General features: G+C 31.6%; 1 protein-coding gene across 1 annotated transcript in view; it reads right to left on the bottom strand.

Annotated features, from left to right (window-relative positions):
• Positions 1–23,589, bottom strand: part of LOC113180147 (cadherin-related family member 4-like) — a 154,431-nt gene that overhangs the window by 109,689 nt on the left and 21,153 nt on the right. Inside the window, exons 6-13 of the mRNA XM_077796430.1 lie at positions 22,932–23,035; positions 21,509–21,654; positions 19,264–19,446; positions 15,978–16,069; positions 10,713–10,825; positions 9,857–10,002; positions 4,411–4,591; positions 1,956–2,112 (exon numbers count right to left, since the gene is read on the bottom strand). Coding sequence (XP_077652556.1) covers positions 1,956–2,112; positions 4,411–4,591; positions 9,857–10,002; positions 10,713–10,825; positions 15,978–16,069; positions 19,264–19,446; positions 21,509–21,654; positions 22,932–23,035 — 1,122 coding nt within the window. The remainder of the gene's footprint in view (positions 1–1,955; positions 2,113–4,410; positions 4,592–9,856; positions 10,003–10,712; positions 10,826–15,977; positions 16,070–19,263; positions 19,447–21,508; positions 21,655–22,931; positions 23,036–23,589) is intronic.

Raw genomic sequence — 23,589 nt, forward strand, 5'->3', positions numbered from 1 at the left:
CATGCCAAAGGATGGTAAAAAGAACTAATCACCACTACTTTTACATTTTAAAAAACTCAAGTTCTAGATTGTAGTCTTTTGTGAGTTTAAAAACTTAAGCATTTTTGGAAAACTAAATAGGTTTTCTTTCTATATTCTGCTAATAGATGTTTAATTCACTAAACATTAAAATTGTCTTTCTTTTTACAAACTGGCTTTTCTTCCCTTGCTGCTATAGCAAGATTAGCATGTTTACCATCTTAATAACCCTTTTTGAATTTAATATCCCATTTAAGAAAATTGCAATTATACTCAATCCAGTCATATAGTAATTGGGAGAAAAAGATAAAGGGGTTATATCACATATCAATAAGTTAATTGAAGTTAATATTCTACAATCTCCAGGGAAAGGTAGGGAAATCAATGGTTTTCATTCTGTGAATATTGAGACTGGATTTATGTTTAGTCAAAATTAGAGTATATCCAATACAATAATTTTGCTATTGTTTATTTGTATAATTTTGGTTGTTTTATTTGTTTCATTTTTGTTAGAGTTGTCCAAATAGGAAGAATTCAAAGATATATTACATAGTGTCATGATTTTTACCTTCTTAATTGAGAATATTTTGATACCACATTATTTTTCATTATTATCAGGATATGTATGTGCATGTATATATATGTATATATATAGTTTATATGAATCTATTTTAATATTCTGGTCATATAAGCAATATCTTCTTACTACAAAGAATTGTGAAAAGGTAACCTTGATGCACTTGGCAGTAATTTGTTACTAAATCCTGTCAATGGCTTAAAAATGTTTTGAAATTTCAATTTTGTTTATTTATGATTCATTAATTCAGTCTTGATTAATATGTATCCAACCAGCACCAAATATGTCATACTTCTAGTTTAATAACAAACTTTCTTCTTTTACTCTAATTGGGAAAACAGAGGTGAAATATGTGAGTAGTGCCAAGGTTGGAGAGCTATAAAATGCTGTGAGAAGCCAAGGAGAGGCACCTCATCCAAACATGAAAGAGAAGAAACATCAGGGATGGCTTCCTAAAAGAAATGTTAATGCAAATTATGAAGGTTGTGCAAAAGGGGACATGGGAAATGGGGACACAAAAAAAAAGCTAGGGTGGATTTTGAACAGCATTAAGATCGAAAGGCAGGACTGAAAGACATCACAGTATTTTAATGTCATGAAAATTATTCTGTGCCTCAATCACAGTGTGGGACAGCAAGTGGTAAAGATATAGGGGTTTGTTTGAAATGCATCTTGGGTAGAAGTTCAATTTCAATGAAATCAGTATAAAAACTAAGTGAAAAAGTACTTCTTACTTATATTTCACTCATCCAGTCCATGTTGTGTTGTTCATAAGCTAATTATTCAGATAAGCAACATTTTTATCACTGTGTTGAACACAGTACATAATTTAACTTCCTGTTCTTTTAAAAAAATATATGATATAGCAACATGTAGAATGACTTTATCCTCAAAACTTACAGGAAATAAAATCTATATTTCCCCAATTGGTAAAATATTTTAGCTACTGCATATTCCAGGATATAGCAATAAGTATGCACAATTATTCTAATTATACACCAACCTCACTAGTTATTTAATATATTTATTATATATTTATTAATATATATATATCCAACACAATATATCCAAAACAACTCAAAGGAGTAGACAGTATTTCATCACAGAACCATTTGTTGAAGGAAATTTGTAACCTTCCTAGTTCAGTTCGCAAGATTAAAATTGCATTCCATTGTTCATCTCAAAGCAAGATATGTTGTTGGCAATTTCAGGTTCAGTTGAAAATTCAGGAACAAATTCTGCCATCAGCTATTTGAACTACTGTAGTTCATTAAGAATTTAATAATAATAAAAATAAAATGTTTTTCTATTTAAGGTTAATTACAGGGTCACTTTCAGAGAGCAACTTTAAAATACTTACCCTCAGTTCATTGTTTGTGAGAGTAAAGGTTTTATTTGAAAAAGTATCCATAATCAAATGATAAGTTATGTTGTTATTAGGAAGAGTTCCATCCTTATCTGTGCATGTTAGAGAGACTAAAAGAGTTTCAGATGGGATGTTTTCAGGAAGTTCAATTCTGTAATGAGTAAAACACAAGAAAAAATGTGGTATAACATGTTAATCAAGATTTATGAAGATGATAATATTTAGCATAAAAGATGTTTTAAAATGTGTTCACCGTTTAAATAACCACTTTTCCAATAAGAAAATCATAGTGTTGATAAAGAATTGTATAATAAATTATCTGGCATTTTTGTTGAGGTCAAAGAAATGAAGTATTATCATGTTGAATAAATAAGCAGCAAATTAGTAAAATATACATATTATTGAACAAAATGACAATTTGTACCCTGTAGCAGATACCATACCATTGTCTTCATTTTTAAAATAAGGAACTGAGAATACCTTGCTATTAAATTTACAGGAGGGTGAGCTGGAACTGTTGATTCTGACCAATATTCATATTTCCCTCTGTATGTCCCACTTATAGCTCCTGCACTTGGCTTATATGGAGTCTACTGGCAAGTGAAATGCAAAGGAAGACTGTGCATCAGCTCTAGGTAAGATAGTTACAATTTGGAGTACTTTCCACATGTTCTCCCTCCCTTCTGTCCATGTGGTGGAGAGCAAAAGGGAATAACATTGCAAAGCAAAATTACTGAACAAACTGGGATCCCTGAATCAGTGTGGAGGAGTGCCAACAGTATGGCCAACAGACCTACGCTGTTCTTCCCATAGGAGGCAAGGACATGCTTATTAAATTTAGCCATTGATATGTACGTTTTAATTCATTAACAGCAATTAAGTGGAAAATATTGTGATGAGTTCAAATGACTATAATTGTATGTTTTCCTCAGATGTCAAAAGGTATTATTAATTTAATCATTGAAAATACCTTAGTACTAAAAAATAATGAAATAAAAGGTGAATTTTTTAATTTGTTAACGTGAAGAAAGTTCTGGAAACTAAATTTTATAATATTCCTTCAATAAGAATCTATAGGCTACTAGCTGGAATAGAAAGAGAAGGGAAGCCAGGCGCAGTGGCACAGGCCTGTAATCCTAGCGACTCTGGAGGGTGAGACAGGAAGATCTCAAGTTCAAAGCAAGCCTCAGCAAAAGTGAGATGCTAAGCAACTCAGTGAGACCCCATCTCTAAATAAAAATACAAAATAGGGCTGGGGATGTGGCTCTGTGGTCAAGTACCCCAGAGTTCAATCCCTGGTATCGTCACCCCCTGCCAAAAAAAAAAAAAAAAACTGAAAGGGAACTACTACAGAGTGTGCAGAAATATTGTTTGTTATTTCACTTTTTTTTTTTTTTTTAGCAAAACAACAGGGACAAAAAGTTTACAAAGTAAAACTTAATTCTTTTTGAACCTTAAATTTATTTTTTACCTGGTACATAAAAACATGAAAATGATACATATTCATGAGTACTGCGTGATGTTTTAATATATGCATACCCTGTGCAATGTTTAAACATATCTGTCACTTCAAACATTTATCATTTTTATGGTGAAAGCTTTTGAAATCCTTTCTTTCAGCTTTTGAAATTCACCGCATGTTACCATTATCTATAGTCACCCTGTTATGCAATAGCACACCAGTACTTATTAATTTAACTGAAACTTAGTACCTGTCTATCAGCCTTTCCTTTCTGTCCTCCCCACTGCTGTGTCAGCCTCTAATAGCCACCATTTGACTATTGACTTCTATGAGATGGTAAAGGTTTTGAATCTTGAAGTACAATAGAGCAAAGACACTTTTTTCATATTTGGATTTTTTTATTGTTTTATTACTATAAGATGATCAAGTACATATCTGCATTTTTTCCACAAAATATTGTTTAAAATGGGAGATAAGTAATTCGAGGGCAAACTATCCAAAACCTTTCATAACATATAAAATATCATTTCTGCTTTTAAAGTGAAAATTCTGGCAAAGCAGGAGCTTCCCTTTCAACACTTACAGGACTATCTAAATTTTATTGCATGTAGTTGACATTAATCCCATCCTGGTGACCTTTTGATGCTGGAAGCACACATTTTTATGGTTTCCTCAGGTTTTCTATATATGAGTTAAAAATTTGTAATCCAAAATCTGAAATGCTCCAAAATCTGATAACATATGAGCACTCAAAGAATTTCCGATTTTAGAGCACTTGTTTTTATACATTTTTTTGAGAGCAAATAAAAGCAGATCCACTTGTTTCAATGAGGAAAAATAAAGAGAAGCTGCATATTATCTGAAAATAAGGCGAGAAACGAATGAAGGGCTTCTGCTTCCACCAGGGATGGCATGATGGTTACTCTTTATTTCTCTCTTTCATCTCTGACAAAATTTGAATCTCACATAATTGCTCCTGTAACTTACGTGTAAATATCCTGTGAGCACTGAGGTGGATTGTCATTCACATCTTGTAGTGTCACTGTGAATGACCCAGTTGTTGAATGCATCCGTTTGTTGTCATAAGCTCTAATATATAATACCCAAGACTTTGGGGTGGCTACATCCTCATAATCCAAAGGATAGGCAATTGTGACCTCTCCTGAATCTAAAAGGCAAGCAAATGAAAAGGTATTCAGCATTCACAAGATGAATAATTTATGATTTTAAATAATGGCATGGATAAAATAGTTCTAGGAACAAAATAAAGGTCAGTTGTTGACCTGTTGTAGCTCCCAAGTGAGTTACATACAACTTTGGATTTGTGAAGAATGGAAGTTGGATAAGTGACAGGGGAAGAGAGAAGCCTCCTGAGCTGTGTAGATCAGATGGTATTTTGTGGAAGGGTTGTGAGGAGTACACTGTGAAGCCTAGGCTGAGTGTGGAAAAATGAGCACAGAAATCGAGAGAGAAGATTGGGGTGGCTTGGATGTGGCTAAGTGGATGTGTGTGAAACTGTGGATAGTACACTGAGAAAAAGAACAAAAAGAAAAATTGATATTGATTTAATTAGGAACTGTTTTTTAAATCATTTTTATTGTATCTACATTTTCAGAGCATGTAACATGTACAATACACTGTCTCCTTTATAAACAGTGTTTTTTATGCTAAATGTAAACACATACTTGATGCTTGATGTCGTTTCTTACGTTGATAGCTCTCCAAGCATTTTGGATGTCGAGAGTACTTTCCCTAATGAATTCTTGAGGAAAAACTATAGGCATAATATTTCTTTATTGATTTCACCTTCTGAAAATTTTATCTGCTATCTTGATCTGTGAAGTCATTTTGCTGGATATAAATTTTCAACTCTCATTTTGTGTTTTCATGTTTCCTAAGTATTTTCCTTCATTCATTGATAGAAAAAAATGTTGTAAAAAGGTTTGTTTACAGTATGATTATCATTCTCTTATAAGTGACTTAGGCTTTTTGCCTAAAGACTCAAACACTTTTCTTAACATCTAAGTTAACATCTAATAATATACTGGAATGTGTTTCAAATTCAGTCATTCTGAGTTGATTTTCCCAAGAACCTCACATTTCTCGTAATATGCAGCTTCAAATCTCTTATTATAGGAAATATATTCTTTTTCCCTGTTTTCTTAAAGTTGCAGAATAATTACGCATAATAGTGAGATTTGTTGCTACATATTCATATATGCACAAAAGATAACAATATTTGGTCAAAGTCATTCCCCAGTATTTCCCCTTTCCCTTACCTTCTTCCTCGCCCCTTTCCTCTATTATACTGATCTCCCTTTTTTCTTGCTTTTTTTTTTTCTTTATCCTCTCTAGCTTCCATAGAGAGAAAACATAGGACTCTTGACCTTCTGAGTTGGCTTATTTCCCTTAACATAATGTTCTCAAGTTTTATGTGCTTTCCTGCAAATTACATAATTTCCATTGTTTTATGGCTGAATAAAACTCCATTATTGTAAATATGTCACATTTTCTTTTTTAGAAAATTTTGGTTCATGTAGAATTTTATTTTTTTATTATTTTTTTAAAGGAGAATGGGAGAAAAGTTTATTAGGTTTGCTACTCAAAATAGTAAATATCATGGATATGGGAAATTAAGTTTAATTAAATATCTTATTCCCTCATGTATGCAAAGTAAATGAATGATTATTATATAGATTTTTTTTTAATATTTCTTTGATAAAGGTTTTCGGAATGTTATTCTTGGCTCTCAGGCACAGGCTTTTGATCTGGTTAAAAGTTTTATGACAGTTATGAAACAAAAATTGAAAGAAAGACACATAAAGTTCTTCCTTAAAGAGTCAATTTTTTCAAAAAAAATAATAGATTTTTGTACTATTAATATCAAATGTTTTAATTTGTTCTATCTTATCATTATAATTAATCTTCATATAAGAAAATGAAAACCTAGGTGCTTTCCATAGTTAATTTAAAATTAAAAAACTGATACACTGATAGAAGAACAATTTCAAAATTCATAGCCATGAAAGCCTACTTTATCCATTTATCCATTGACGGACACCCAGGTTGGCTTCATAATTTGGCTATTGCAATGTGTGCTAATATAAATATGGTATACATGTATTATTATAGTGTGACGATTTAAATCCTTTAGACCAAAAATTGTTATAGCTGGGTCTTTTGGTTGTTCCAGGCTGAGTTTTAAGGAACTTCTGTATTGATTTCCATAGTGGTTGTGCTAATTTACACTCCTACCAACAGTGCGAAAGTGTTCCTTTTTCCCGCCTCCTCCCTAGCATTTATTATTATTTCTATTCTTGATGACTGCCATTCTGATTAGAGTGAGATGAAATTTTGGTATAGTCTAGGAATGTATTCTTGAATGACACTTTTATTTCTTGGGTCTGTTGCTTTTGTTTGCTTCCTCAGGAATTTGTAGAATATGATTTAAAGCATTGGCTTTTCTCTGCCTATCATCAACAGCTATAATTTTTTTTCATTTTTATTTTAAATATAATATTAGATTTTTAAATACAAATAAACCTGTATAGAAGGCTTGTTCCTGAATAATCTGAGAGTAAGTTGCTAACATAATGCCTCATCTTCTGAATTTGTTTTTTTAGAGAGAGAGAGAGGAGAGAGAGAGGGAGAGGAGAGAGAGAGGGAGAGGAGAGAGAGAGAGAGAGAGAGAGAGAGAGAGAGAGAGAGAGAGAGAGAGAATTTTTTAAATATTTATTTTTCAGTTTTCGGTTGACACAACATCTTCATTTTATTTTATGTGGTGCTGAGGATCGAACCCAGCACCCCGTGCATGCCAGGCGAGCGCATAACCACTTGAGCCACATCCCAGCCCCTCTTCTGAAAAATTTAATGTATATTTCCCCAAATATACATGATACAAGCATCAAAGGCAGGAAGTTAATATCAATACATTTAATTCTGAGAGTCTCATTCAAATTTCACTGATTGTCTCCATTTTTTAATAAAAAGAAGATCCAGTTCAGAATGTTACACATTGTCATGTGTTGTTAGTCAGTTTCAACTTTTTCAACTGAAAAAAAGTTGTTAAAGTCTTCCCTTGAGTTTTACCACCTTAATCCTTTGAAAGATTTTTAAAAATAGCAGTTTTGGAGAATTTCCCTCAGATTAGGTGAGCCCAAAGTTTTCTCAATTGATAAAGGTTTTAAAGCTTTTGATTAAATACCACAGAAGTTATACTTTATTCTGTCAGTTTGTTTCATTACTAATCATGTCCATCTTAATTACTTGACTAAGCAGGCATCTGCCAGTTTACTCCATTCCAAAGTTACTGTTTTGCCTTGTGCAAAAATATTGTGTGGAGAAGTATTTGAAACTACATAAGCATCCTCTAGCTCATCAAACTGTCATGTTTATTTGCATATTTATGTCTCTGTGGACTATAGTATCCCATTTTATTTATGGGTTTTAATATACAATAAACTTACTTATGTTTATTTATTTATTAAATATGGTTTTTATTAGTTGTTCATGGGCCTCTATTTTATATATTTGTATGTGGTACTGAGAATCAAACCCAGTGCATCACACATGCTAGGCAAGCACTCTTCCACCGAGCTACAACCCCAGCCCTATTTATTTTTATTGATACATAATATTCATAGATCTTTATGAGTACATTATGATAATTTGATATATGCATACAATGTTTAACAACCAAATCAGAGTAATAAATATTTTTATCTACTAAAATCTTAATCATTTTTATGTTTGGGGAACTTTAATACACCTATGGTCTTATTATTTGGACACAAATCACACTGTTGTGACCAGTGATTATTCTACTGTGCTGTAGAGAGCCAGAACTAATTCTTCCTACTACCTACCTTTTGGTACCTCTTAATCTCCTTTTCAACTCCCATCCTGTGTCCTTCCAAGTCTCTATGACCTGAGAACATGCATTATCTATCTTTTTGTCTCTGGCTTATTTCACTTAACAAAATGATATCTAGTTTTGTCTATGCTGTTGCAAATGACAAGATTGCAAACTCTTTTAGAATGGAATAGTATTTCATTGTGAAAATATACTGCACGTACCTCATCCTTTCACCCATTGGTGAACACCTTGGTTGATTCTATGCATGATTATTTATTTTGATATTCCAATGGTCCTAGCATTTTCAAAATATAACCAATTTTGTCTAATTTCTTCACCTTATTGACATTCCTTGTTATTGTTTGAGTAGGTTCTTGCACGTTTGTTCATCCTATATTTTAACTGCTCTAGTCTCAAAAGGAACCATTCCTCTAAGGAGTTCTTGTAGGGAAATGGGACCTAGAGGTCAGTATCTGCACACAAAGTATACTTTTGCTATTGTGACATTGGGGTTCTTAAACTCTTTCAATCTTATTGTAGACACAGGTACAGAATGTATGTATGTGTGTATACACATGTAGTTATGTCAATATTTTTTGTGTATCTGTGTATATTATGTATAGACACATATATACAAATATGTATATTGAAATGCATATATTCACTCTGATACCTTCAAATTTTAATTCATCCCCACCCACATGGTTTTCATTTTCTATCTTAATAATTCATCTCTCCTATAGGAGTGTCAGCCTTTCCTTAATGTAGGTAGCAATCCCCCTGTATGTAAACTACTGTCCTTTCTCTGCTGCCATCTCCCTCATACCCAGTTCAAGGACCCTTCTTCCTCTCCACTTAAACTGTGACTTGCCATACCTAGCCACCCTTCCATGGGTCATCTTCCCTAACCTCAGATTCTGAGCCCCTACATGGTGGTCTTTCTATTGATATGGTAGACCATTTATATTTAATCCAATTATGTGTATACCCTCTTTAAAAGATGAGAAATTTTTCTTTCTTCCTCCTCCTTGCTTTATACCTAAATTGTTAGAGGCATGAACTTCTAACTTCCAGTCATGTGAGATGTACTGAGAGTTACAAGTGTCACAATCAAGCAGATTAAATTCACTACAGGTCTTCTAAAGAAATTAATCATATGAGTTTGGCTAAATTAAAACTCCTCTCCAGGAGTTATATGATAGATGGGGGTTAGGACAGTAAAACCCCAATGGAGTTATTATGCATGCAAAGTCCTAGAAGAATGTATGATATAAAAATAAATATTCAATTTATGTTAACTAGTATTCTGGTTTCCATGGGAAAGTTTACTTCTCAGAGGAAAACTATACAATAAAATCCTAGGGAATACTGTTATGGATCTGAATTGTCTGAGAGTTTCCATACTTCTGAGAAGGAAGAAATGATTACTTGTTACTTCATAGAAATATGTAAATACACTGCTAAATATTTTGAAGATGTTTTCATCCTAATAGAATGATAATCAGGCTTATTTTTAGCTAGTGAAAAATACATTATATTATACTTTCTGAAATGATTAGCCACAAAACTTTTTTTTACCTTCATTTATAGAAAATTCTTTTTGTGTACCTAGAAATTCATAGTGTACTGAGTCCCCTATGTCTCTATCAGTTGCTGTCAACTTGACCAGCATTGTTCCAACAGGCAGATTTTCATAAATATTTATAGGTGCATCTGGTATGTATCTGTGGGACAAAAGAGATTTTTTTTTATCATTCAGTATAAACAAATGTCTCTTTTCATCTATGTCATACAACAAATATTTTAAATTTCTTTTGATACATATTTTGTACCATTTTAAAGCCACTGGCCTTAAATAATTTGTAGATTATTATGTATGTAGGGAATGCTTATATATCATAAATGATCTTATAATATTTTTTCTTCTTCTTTTCTTTTTTTTTTAATTTTTTTACCTAAACTCTTTCTCCAGTCCTTCCAATAACTAGTAAATTATACTGTTTTCCAGATGATAAAATTCTACAAACACTCTAGCAATCACATTTTCATTTCATATGTTTGGAAATATTTCAATATCAGCAAGAACTTATTGCCCAAATTCTCTTGAACTGCCACATTGATTCACAATATGAACATATCTCTGAGTTTTCTGTAATATTTTACATATTAAAGATAATCAGCAAGAAAATAGCAAATGTTAAAATCTTTTCCACCAAAGTATTATTTCTCTTTGTAGTGTTGAAAGCAAAGTAGAAATGGAGTTGATTTTTAATCCTTATTTAAAAAAGCAATAACAAAGAGTTCATAAAATTTTGATTTCTAATAATTTTAAGAAAATTATAATAGAAATAGTAAAACATTGATATTTTAACTATTAAAAAAGTTTCAGTGATTTAATCATAGCACTTAAATATTTAGATTACTCATTGCTTACGTAAGAACAGGACTCTCATCATTAACATTCTGGATGTTTATAGTGATGGTGCCAACACATGACTCCACAGGGAGGTTCTCCTTATTCCTAACAGCAATTACAAACTGGAAATGCTAAAATAAACAAGAGAAGAGAGTACATCTTTATTTTTTTTCCTTGAGTACTTAAAATATGCATCTTCTCCTTCATAAAAAGTTCTTTAAAAATAAAACAGAAAAAAAACACTTTAAAAAGCTCTTAGCATAAAAATGTAGCATCCCAAAAACACTTTAAAAGCATTTCTAGAAAAGAACATCTCTTGTATTCTCATGCAGATTCTGCAATTAATGCTAACTTCACAGTTGTTATGAAACTGAGGTTAAATTTTTGATAGTTTTCAGCATACCACAATAAGGAAATATGTCCAATTTAAATTTGTTAAAATATCAAAATACTATAACAAATTAGAGTAAATAAATAAATTTTTAAAATAAATAAAATATCAAAATAAAAGTAACTTTATTGTTTAGAGAAAAATCTCTGAAGCTCAACAACTAACTTTTAGAAAATACTGACTGAAAAGCCTCAAATATTTTAGAAACTTCAGAATAGAAGTTTTATTTAAAGAGGTAACATTCCAATACCATAAACAACAAAGAAGTGTAGTCTAAAGAGGTAATACCTAATTTTGATGAAGTCAAAGAAGGATTGTAATTTTTTGTTTTATTTTTAAATTTAATTTTATAATGTTATATGTATATGCAAAACGTACTTTAAAATACATTAATCCACAAAATTGTAACTTTTCAGCTTTCTACTTCAGGAATATTTTAAATAAGTGAGAATAAATTGAAGATCACAGATATGAATATTCTAAAATTTGCATGAACAACAATATATTACCTTTAAGCAAATTATTATTCAGAAAAATCCACGTATAAACTATTTGTTTAGAAATAAGGTATAAAAATGTATAAAATAGAGATAAAATACACAATTAGGAAAAAAGTAGGAGAAAACTAAATATGTGGTACTTAGAAGTAAAGGTAAGAGTTGCAACACAGTACTTGGAAAACAAAAATAGTATTTTTGAACAAATAAATCTGTTGCCTCTTAATGTTTTGAATCTTAACAAAACATTGGAAATTGGTAGCTAAAGTTAAATGTTTTCATTCAAAAATTATTTCTCAAGTACTGACTATTTGATGCAAGTGTAATATACTAGAGATAAGAATTATCTTATAAAGATTAGAAATAACCTTAAGTGTGTAGGAAAGCATGTCTAATCGGGAAGATTGACATGTAAATCAAAGGAAGGTGAAAGTTGATCAAGTGCAATTTTGCTTTTAAATCAGATTGAAGTACAGAATAAAATAGTTTTCTGTAATCCTTCAAAAATACTACTGAAATGATATTGTAATGGGAAAGAAAAAGTGGGGGTAGGGGTGGGGTATTGCAGGTGAATAGTGATCACATTAAACATCTCCTCTGAGAATTGTCAAGGCATGAAAATAACATATGGATTTCCCAAAGGCCACTTATGCCAGAGGCATGTCTTACAGAGTCAAATGGTAAATACCCTTTGGAAGAACAGCTCCTCAACACTGTCCAAACAGCTGTGGGGAATGGGGGTAGAGGGGCCAGCCAGAATTCAAGTATCAAATGAAACTAAAATATTAAGTGAATGAGCAGTCAATATTGAAAACGATCTCAAATGGGGTTGATTATGTGCTAAAACACAGGATGGTGTAATAGTAGAAAATATGTTTAAGTAGCTTAGAACTTTAATAGATGAAAGGAAAATGTAATCATTAGAACAAATGGAGAAAAAAAAGGTATATAAGTCAAAATCAAACTCTTGATTTTTTAAAAAAAAACTCTTAATAAAAGAAAATTTCATTATTTAAAAAGATTAACTGTATCCTACAACAAATAGCATTCCAATTTGAAACATTTAAACAACGTTTTTGAAAATCATGACAAGATAAGGATTCTTTCTTATACCATTTCTAGTGAACTTTTTTTTCCCCCCTGGAAATTCTTATCAGAACAAGAAGGCTTAAAACAAATAAATTAAAATTGTAAGGATTATAGAGAAAGTAGAAACTTTTATTTTCAACAAGCCCTTTATGAATGTTGACACATAAAAAATGAAAAATCACCAAGACAGTATTAGAATCAATAAAAGGATTTTGAGATTTGCTGTCTTTGAGATCAGGAAACAAAAACCAATAGTTTTCTATACAACTATAAAGAACAATTAGAAAATGGATATTTAACAATAAAATGAAGGGTGGCTAAGAATGCTATACAAATAGTATGAAAAATCTGGATAAATATAAAGTCTTATTGAAAATTTAAACAAATTTTAAATAATTCTCAATGATGCTTTAAAGATGATGAGATGCCATTATACTTTATAAATTCAATGCAATTAAAATCAGAATGTCAATAAAAGAACAAAAATAATAAAGGTAATTTGTGTCTTTAGGAGTGAGTGAAAAACAGCAAAGTTGACTATATGACACAAGAGCCTATAATACCAGAATGAAAAGTAATTTTATAAGTGGCTAACCAGATGTCTTGGTCTTAGAGAAATGACTGGATTTGTTTGTTTGTTTTGTTTTTTTGTTTTGTTTTTCTTTTACTCCTACCTGATGAGAAAAGTTCTGGCCAAAATTTTTGCAGTTTAGGAAGTCAGTATCTAGGTAAGATTAGAGAATAAAGGGGGGGGGGGGCTTGATAGTTTTACTGGAAGCATCATTGAGAATTATTTAAGAAACTGGAAAACGTTTGAAATTGAAATGATTCCATTTCTCAGAACAAGTTGGTAGGGAGAAGTGATTTATTATGTTTCTCCATCTCCTTATACTTTTCTCTTTCGCAATCTTTTTTTTTTTAATTTGAAATTTGACCAGGGCAATGAGGAAAAAAGAGGTTAGGTCTCTACAATCAAGTAAAGTCAGACAGATGCAGTTCTCCAGATAATTCAAAACTAAGAAGTATGATCTCATTAGATTACACAGAACATTGTCTCAGTTCTAGGCTTTTGAATATAGAGAGGATCCCTCTTCCAACTTTTACACACACCCATAGAAGCACATACAACAATTGAGATATTTTTAAAAGGTCTAAGAAAAAAGTAAGATGAATCAATTAACTTTTTCATCAGTTATCTTAATGAGAATTTCTACATGATCTATGTGAATATGAAAAGGCAATTACATAAAATTTGGTATATTTTTATTTCAATTTAGATGTTTCAATAATTATTTTCATTGAAAAAAGTATTTAAAGGCATTTGTTATTTTAATTCTCTATTTTATATTTAGTCTCACCTTAGGATTTGTTTCATAGTCCAAAAGAGGTTCAATGGTTTTAGAAATGACACCATTACGTGAATCCAAAGCAAAGTAGGCAGTGGCGTTACTTGAAGAATTTAATATTAGAAACTTAAAGAAAAAACACAAACATGGTAAATACATTATTGAAAAAGCGTGAATTTTGAGCTGACAGTTTTGATGCAGATATTTGGCCAGACCTATATAAAAATTAGGTTTGTAAAAACAGTGCCCATAAATTAAATCTGAACCTACTCTCAGTTCCAGACTTCAAAAACAATTTGAACATTCTTTTCGCATTTTAACTGTACTTTTTCCATTGGTTCATGTGCTTAAGTACTAGAGCATTTTTGTAAATATCTGTCACTGTTTTCATAATTACTTTCTAGTTTCACATATGCAGCTTTTTCCAATTAAAAAAAAATGTCACTCCCTCTTGTATACTCAGGAAGTGTATCTAAAGGAGGTACATGCACTGAAATACTTGGAAGAAACCATTTGATCTCATCTCTGTATTGATTTTCTATATGGAAAAAATAAAATATTGCTTTGGAGACAAAGATTTTATGGGCATAAGCATGTTCCTGTACATTGATGTCACCCATGCCTATAACTGGGCACGGGTTCAAGATAAATATTAAAGATTTTGAAAAGAATTTCATAGAGAAGCTAAATTATGAAAAATTTACATCAGATTCTGGCTTAAAGAAAAAGAATAAAACTTGGAGATGTGATATCCAATGCCATTTCTAAAAAGTCACAATGGCCATTTTGACGGGTGTAACGGCTTACATTTTATTGTCTGTAAGTGAACAACTAAAGTTGGCTTATTTTAGAATAAATTCCACTAAATATTCTTGTGGAAAATTTTTTTTTTATTTCTCCCCTTACTTTTATGGTTTTGAATTGTTAAAAATTATCATCTTCCAAGTATTTGTTTCTCTTTTATAATGACTTTTGCAATAAAATCCAAATGTTATAAATTTTACTTATGTAATATACATGTAAATACATAATTATAATTTATATTTATGGAAACACCAATTCCACACATAGCCTAAACCCTCACAAAAAACATATATTTCAAACGCATAAGACCCCTATCTTCTGTCTTTTTCCCTCCTGAAACACATACTCACACAATGGAGGATCTGAACCTGTAAACAAGGAATTTCATTTTTTTCCTGTGTTGTCTTCTATCCACCTTCTAAATTCACATGAACAAAACATGTAATCGAGTATACTAATCAATGCCTCATTAAAATTGGGTCACCATAAAAATTACATATAGGCTTAATTTTCTAGAGATCTGCTCCTTTAAACTTTAGTTTCAACTGAATTCTCAAGTCATGTTTATAAGCCAGTATTTTTGCAACAATTATGAACAAATAGGAAACAATGTAAGTCTCTTCTATGGAGAATTAGAGTTGCTAAATTTAAGGCAGAATGTTCTAATGTATTAATATGATTTATAATGTATAATCAAGAATCCAGTTGTTTTCTTAAAAAATATAATTACATTTAGGTCATATTGCACCATTAGAAATTTCTGAGAAAATGCAGTTATAAATAAATTATCTTAAATTTTTTCTTTACCTCCTCTTAAACTGTAACCATGTTGTCATCTATCACTTATGAATTTTCTATTCTTTAGGAATTATTGCTGAAACCAGAAATAAGGGGGAGATCTAAAATGTCCATTATTCAAATTACATGTATAAGAAGAAAATATGCCTGATTGGAATGAATAAAAGAAAATAACAATGAAATGACATGATTGAAATGAATATAAAAAATAATGAAAGGACATTTCATTAGTGTGTAAATCTGCATTAGGTGACTACTATAGTTAAAAAGCTGATGAAATAAATTTTTGCTGATTAAAAATTAGACACTTTTAAATCAAATTTTTAAAAAAATTAATAACCGAAAGTTAAAAACTTACTTCAACTTCTTGTCCTATATCTGGGTCCCTTGAAAGAATCATATATATAAAAGCAGATGCAGGAATATTTTCAGGAACAGACACTGAAACACCTATTAAATCACCAAAATCATGAACAAAATTTTAAATTCAAACATTCTTTGCCTCATATGGGTGTGATAAGTCTTCATGCTGTAAAAATTTCAACTTCAGGTTTTTGTTTGTTTGTTTTTTGTTTTTTAGACAGAGTCTTTTTATGTTGCTCAGGCTGAGCTGGAACCCCTGGGCTCAACTGATGCTCCTGTCTCAACCTCCTGAGTGCTGACACTATATATGGTTTATGCTCCCATGTCTGGCTTTCAAGCAGTTTTCTTAACACATTTTCAGAAAATTAAAAATATTTATTCACATGAACATCTGTATTTTTTAAATCAACATAGTTCCAATTCATATTTCTAAATTTAAATGTAGGGCTAGTGTGTGGAATGGGATGTAATTGCTCAGTGCTTGCACAACCTCCATAGTCTCTAAGATATTTCATCTGGGATTCTTATATGTTAGAAGGTTGAAGTTTTTATTCTGTTCCACAATAATGTTCACAATGTGGAGCCAGGTAGCAAAGTCAGAAGAAATGAGCTTGAATTCCTGCTTCATCAGTATTCTCATCTGGACAATGCAGATAAAGTACATTTCCAACTTCAGAGTAGTTTTGAAGACTAAATAAAATACCATACATAAATATCTTACAACTGCTACTCTCATTTCCCCAAACATTTCTTATTTTACGTCCAATGTTACCATTGTGATTCTCTCACCCCAAAATCAAATAACACAGATGCATGCACATTTAAATCATTGGTAGTTTCTTTATCTAGGATTCTCAAAAAGTCTCAGTCTTGGATATAAATTAGGTGGTTCTGCAAAAGCCTCATATTATTTGACTATTTCTAAGGATGTTAAGGAATATTTTTTATGTTAATGGAACTAACTCTTTTTGAACTTTTGTTTCAAATTGAACATATATAAACAGATTCTCTAACTTAATGGTTTGCTCTGTGTTAATTATAGAGAAATAACAAACCACAGTCAGGTGAACATGTGTATCAAACCAACAACTTGAAAATCAGATCAACACCTTTTCAGAGAGGCATTTAGTTACCCTGTGTTTCATAGAAAGTAATTTTCCCCCACTATCCATCCATCCCAAGGACACAGCCCACATAATGGAAAAGAGGGCATCATGATACTGATAGTGTTTGAGCAGTTTGTGTTGGTTCAGCCAAGTCTGGTAGAAACCAGGTCAAAATGACCTTCATGGGATCCATGTGTATCTTTTTAAAACTCACCATAATTTGGGAAGACCGAATGGAAATTACAGAGAACATCCCATTGTTTCAAAGTGATCCAAAAGATACTATCTTCACAAACATCAAACGGAAAGCTGGCTCATTGCCAGAGCTCACCTAGGTGACTTCTCTTTTAGCCTGAGAACAATCCCTTTGACATAAATTCCTATTTCAGACATATTTATTAATATCCATAGCAGAAGGTATGTTTTTGCCCAAAGCAAGAAGTGTGTATGTGTGTGTGTGTGTGTGTTTTAGAAATTTTGAAATTTCAAAAGGTGATGCTTCTGTGGACAGAGAAGAGGGAACACTGTGAGAAGTCGCTACACAGCTGCAATAGACAGGCACTGGTTGGGGGAGAGAAGGGGGAGTGTTTTAATGAAGTTTGCCTTGTTCCTCTTGACTTCAACTTTCAGTTTCTCCTAATAGAAATAGGGAGAGAAAGACAAGCACTCAAACAGAAAAGGTAAAAGGAGACAAATAACAAAGTGGCTAAGTGTAATATGACAAATAACGAAGTGGCTACGTTTAGGAAAAAACAGAAAAGAAGAGAGAACAAGCAGAACAGATATAATTATTGAGATCCAGTTGACCCAACTAAAATTAAATCAAGCCAATCTGTTTCGGAGCTCCAGTTATGTGCATTGTCTAAATACAGTCAAATGTTTAAAAGAGTTTATTTTTAGAAAGCCTTCATGAAAAAGAAACCAACACACATAAGGGTGAGGTTAATGAATAGTATATGAGGCTCTGAATTATGTAGCACAAAGTATAAGAACATATTTCATTATTTTATATATAAAGGTATACAGATTCCAGTAATTCTCTTTGGGGGGAGTAAGGCTATCAGATGTAATGACACTATTATATTAGTAATACACTGAGATTTTATAATTAAAGCTAAAGTTTTTTAATATAAGAGACATTAAAAATTAACAGTAGAGCCAGGCACTATGTGACTTGGTAGGCTGAAGCAGGATGATTGCAAGTTGGAGGCCAATCTTGGCAACTTAGTAAGAATCTATCTCAAAATAAAAAGTGAAAAGAGCTTGGGATATAGCTAAATGTAAAGTGCCTCTGGGTTCAATCCCCAGCACCCAAAACAAACACACAGAAACAAACAAACAAACAAACAAACAAACAAAAAAAGTCAGGCATGTTCAGACTAATTTACTGTACTCATACAAAAAGAAATGATTAAATAAAATAGCATATGTTTATAATTATTGGGGGGACAATGTACAATGACATCATTGTACAGAAAATTAAGCAAACTAAAGTGTGTATCATTGTCATCTCATGCCTATTATTTTTTAAAAGGTAATTTTTAAAGACTAGGTAGTAATTCATTAAAATATATACAATTTTTGGTCAATTTCCTATAGTTAGATATTTTGGTTATTTCAAAGTTATGCTTTTTACAAATTTTGCAATACATCTTGACCATGTTTTAATATTTTGGCAAAGATAAATCTAAGAAACAAATTCTGGGAGAAAGATTGTAATCATTTTTTAAAACAAATATTTACTACCATAATATTCTGTGTGGTTATTAAAAAATCCGAACTTAAAATTGCTAATTTTTCAATGTCTATATAACGTTATCTTTTTTTCCTGTTATATTTATGTCTTGAACAATATAGTAGGTGAAAAATATATTTTGTTATTTATATTTTCTGGTATTTGGCATCTTTTAAAGACACACATTAATTTGTATGTGACAGATAAACTTAGAATAATTTTGTCATTTCTCCTATTCTCTATCTACCACACAAAGAAAAAAAATAACAATTTGAATATAGTGTTTTCTTTTCCAAAGCATGTTATATCTTGTATTCAGGATTTAAATTATTTTTAATAAAACTAAGGAAATTTGAACTACAATTCTAGGTTTTATTTTTAAATTTTACTGTTGTATCATTTCATATATTTTTTTAAAATAAAATTAACCTGTAATATACCTGCTCCTGTTGAAAAACTTGAGTCACAGGAAATAGGATCATCTATGTTCTCCACAAAAACTGTAAACATGTAAGTGTTGGTATTATTTCCATTATCTCTGGCCTCAATTTCCAAAGGGTAGGTTTTGGAGTTATTTGGGTTGTCAAGATTCAAAGGCTGAAGAAGAGTGATTATACCTTTAACTAATTAAAGAAATAAAGTAAAGAATTACCAAATCAGTAAGCTTATGTTAGTTTATTTATATTGATAATTTTTAAATTTATTTAATGATATATTTTTCTGTGAATGAGAAAAACAATTGTTAGCAATTATACATTCATTGGAAATATTTCTTTATTTTATAGTTTGCTTCTGCTTACTGTATGCTTATATTTTAAAATAATCATATTTAAAAATTGTTTCATCAAATTTTCCTCCAAGTTTGTAAATTGTCATTTATTTGTTTACAACTACTTGTAAAAAAAAGCAAACACAGACCATTGTATTTCATTTTAATTACAATAATAAATTGTTGCTAATGCTTTTGAACCTTAAAAATTAGTAAAAACATTTCGAAATCCTAATCATTCATTGCTTTTGCCTTTCAAATTAATCTCATTGCATAAAAAATGAAAAATGAGTTTAAAGATCAAACTAAATAAAGTTTGCAAAGCATAAGAGACTATCCCTGCTGCCACCACCTACCTACTTCCTTCCCAGAATTCCTTCTTTTTGCTCTGGAATCATCTGGCTTAATCCTGAGTGTCTTTCTAACTCTCAAAGGCTTTAGTCTTGCTAAAATTGTCCTTAGCTAGTTTCTTCTCCCAATGACATTTGCATCTTTTAAAAAAATATTTTTTTAGTTGTAGGTAGACACGATACCTTTATTTTATTTATTTATTTTATGCGGTGCTGAGAATTGAACCCAGTGCCTCACATGTGCTAGGAGAGCACTCTACCCCTGAGCCACAACCCCAGCCTGACATTTGCATTTCAAAGACAGATGCATAAATTGGTAATAACTCTAAGAACTTAAATGAATGATCTCAAATGTTGGTTGATCAGTATGATGATTCTGAAATATGTCAACTCTTCTAAGCCAAATTTTATTTTCCATAATTCTAATTATTGTGTGTGTTTTGCTTCATGTGGGTCATAAGGGAACTTCTTGGCCAATGTGAAGGATGAAGATAGCAGCAGTCCTTTTGTTCCTTACATATGTTTTGGCTGGTCCCCTTCATCACTGTTGGTGTAAACTAGCTAGCTGAGTCCGAAACTACCTGACCTGCTGTAGTTCTTCCAGTTTCTCTGACTTGCTGAACAGGTATGTGTGCTCAGCCCTGTGATGAAATGCCCCAGCTTTCATGAGCTACCAACAACACCCAGGTCAGAGACAATAAGAACCAATGTGGGTCTCAGTCCATACTTGTGGGGTCTATCAGATGCTTCTATGTTCTAGTCTACCCTTAACTTACCACAATTTATAGCTGTCTTCTCTTCCTGATTTCTTGCCTTGTGAACTTCAAGCTCTAGCATTATGTTAGAACAGCCTTTCAGAGAGTATTAAAGAAGCTCCCTCAGTGTATCCCTGGTGCTTCTGATTGTCTGCTTGAACCCACTATATAGAGATACGTAGTAAATGTTTTACTAATAAAATCAGTTATCTCAACAGCCTATAAGAAAATTTCAGAAAAGGAATCTTCTTCACATAGAAATCTATCCATAACCAAAAATGCTAATCAAATTATCCATGAAAAGTCCCAAACTCTACAAATAAAATTGAGATAATAATTATGACTTATGTGTCATATAGTTTTCAAGGATTTCACAGATGCCTTTGTACTAATTATCTCTGAAAAATGATGGCCACTGGGCTGGAGATGTGGCTCAGACGGTAGCACGCTCACCTGGCATGTGCAGGGCGCTGGGTTTGATCCTCACCACCACATACAAATAAAAAAAAGATGTTGTGTCCACCAAAAACTGAAAAATGGATATTGAAAAATTCTCTCTCTCTCCTCTCTCTCTCTTTAAAAAAATGATGGCCACTTATAAAAAATTAGTTTATATCACCCATTATTTCATAAGAATGCCATTTTAACCAGTAGGAAAATAGCAATTATAAATGCCACGGTTTTGGTATGTGTGCTTCTCCACATTTAATTTTGAAAGGGTAGTTGAACCAGGCCAAGTTCTAAAAATGTATAGAGATATATAGTGAATGTTTAACCAAAGTAGGCTCCAAGAAATGTATCTAAAACTCACGAGGGTCCAAACCAAACATTTCCTGCTGAGTTTTAAAGGAATAAGTGATGCTGTTATCTTCATCTCGATCTGTTGCTTTTACTCTTGCTATAATTTCTCCTACAGGCTTCTTTTCAGTCACATTAATAGAATCCAGAGGAAATGGCCTTAAAGAAAGTTAAAGACAGAGTTGAAAAAAACAGTTGGAGAATTACAAATTTACAAATTCTTACACACATAAATGCAAGTTGTGACAAACTTTGAAGAAAGTTTTAGATTTGTGATAATACTACTTCCTCTTGTCAAGAATTGAAGTGTCACGGAGCTATCCAAATGTCGAGAAAATTCATTTGTGGCACAAAGTTACTTAGTTCCTGCAAAAGCACCAATTTTCAATAATACAGTCTCTGGTCCCTTGCCAGGCATCAAAGATACCATGACATAAAAGAGATGAAAAATGAAAAGCAGAATGGAATTATATAGTTCTGTTATTCCAGATATCTAACGTATGGAATAGTTGCCAATTGAACATAAGGTAATAAATATGGCCATTTTCATCTTATTATCTGGTATGATGAAATGGTAGCCAAAGTTGCAACTTATTAGAGCAACCATGGAGATGATTTTGGGATTTTTTTAAAAACTTCTAATTTTTTTTCTTTTTTTAAACATATATATATATATATATATATATATATATATATATATATATATTAGTTGTTGATAGACTTTATTGTCTTTAATTTATGTGTTGCTGAGAATCGAACCCAGTGCCTCATGCATGCTAGGCAAGCACACTACCACTGAACCACAACTCAGTCCTGATTTGGGGAACTTTATTACACACCTTTTTGAGTCATACTTAAAGTCCCTGATCATTCTAGGACATTTTTGAAACTTACATCTTTTTTCTCATTCTGCCTTCATTCAAGGCATCAAACACTTATTGATAATCTACCATATTTTATACTAGTTTATGCACAGATGACTAAGCCTTGCCTCCTAACACTCAAAAATCTCACTGCTAATAGGCAATACAGTTATAAATACCTATTATGCTATGTAATTGTTGAGATGCTAAGTTTGCTGAAAGTTTACAGAAAAGGGAAGACTGATTCTGGGGATTGGAGAGATTTTTCAAGAAAGTCTTCAAAGGAATGTAGTGTCTAAGTAAAGGGAAGTGAGTGAGTGATCCTACGTACTTCATCACCAAATCCAATGTGGTTCTTCCTTTATACCTCAGCATAATGTGACTCCTCATATTGACATTCTGAACCACTTTCAATAATTTCCTTTTCTATTTCATTAACTGTTATTTAATGTATTATGTCTCTAAAGAGATGAAAAAAATGTGTTCAGGGATGACAATTTGGTAATCTTGGTATTGCTTTTATCTAGCATTAAATTCTAGTTATTTAGTAAAAGTAATAATAAATATGCTTACTCAAATTGAGGCTTCTCATCATTTATGTCTATAATCTTGATAATTAGTGTCCCTTGGCAGAACAGACCTGTTTTATCTGTTGCTCTCAGGGCAAGCTGGAAAACCTGGAAAAGAGTTTTTAGAAATTTTGTAATATACTATTTGGTAATTGGAAATACACATGTATTTTTACAGTGTGTCTCCTGTTAGGTTGTCCTTTTTCTCTCCAATTAGATATAGCTTTTTATTTTTCTTCCAGGTAGTTAAATAAAATATAAGGGCTTTCTTAGGTTAGTAGTAAATTTCAAAATAGCTTCAATTTATATGGCATTAAATTTACTCAGAGGTCTGTATAGTTTGACTATATGTCTAAATATAGGAGCAACTAAACCAAAACTATGAACAAGTTTTAGATTCAATAATAAACCCCAAATCTAATGCATTTGGTGGTAAACCCTATACAGGACAAGGAGCTACTCTGGGTTCCAGGACTTGCTGTAACTTCTGAAGAGCTGAGAAGCTTAACAAATCTCAAATACATTTCATGTCAGCCTATCATACATCTCAGTTCTTAGATATTTATTCTGATCATCAGCTGTCCCTTTGAAAACAAAAACAATACACCACTGAGGCATTAAGAGTTCCACTATGAGCCTTTTCTGAGCAAACATTAAATAAC

The sequence above is a fragment of the Urocitellus parryii genome, chromosome 3 (genome assembly GCF_045843805.1).
Source record: "Urocitellus parryii isolate mUroPar1 chromosome 3, mUroPar1.hap1, whole genome shotgun sequence".
NCBI classification, from domain to species: Eukaryota; Metazoa; Chordata; class Mammalia; order Rodentia; family Sciuridae; genus Urocitellus; species Urocitellus parryii.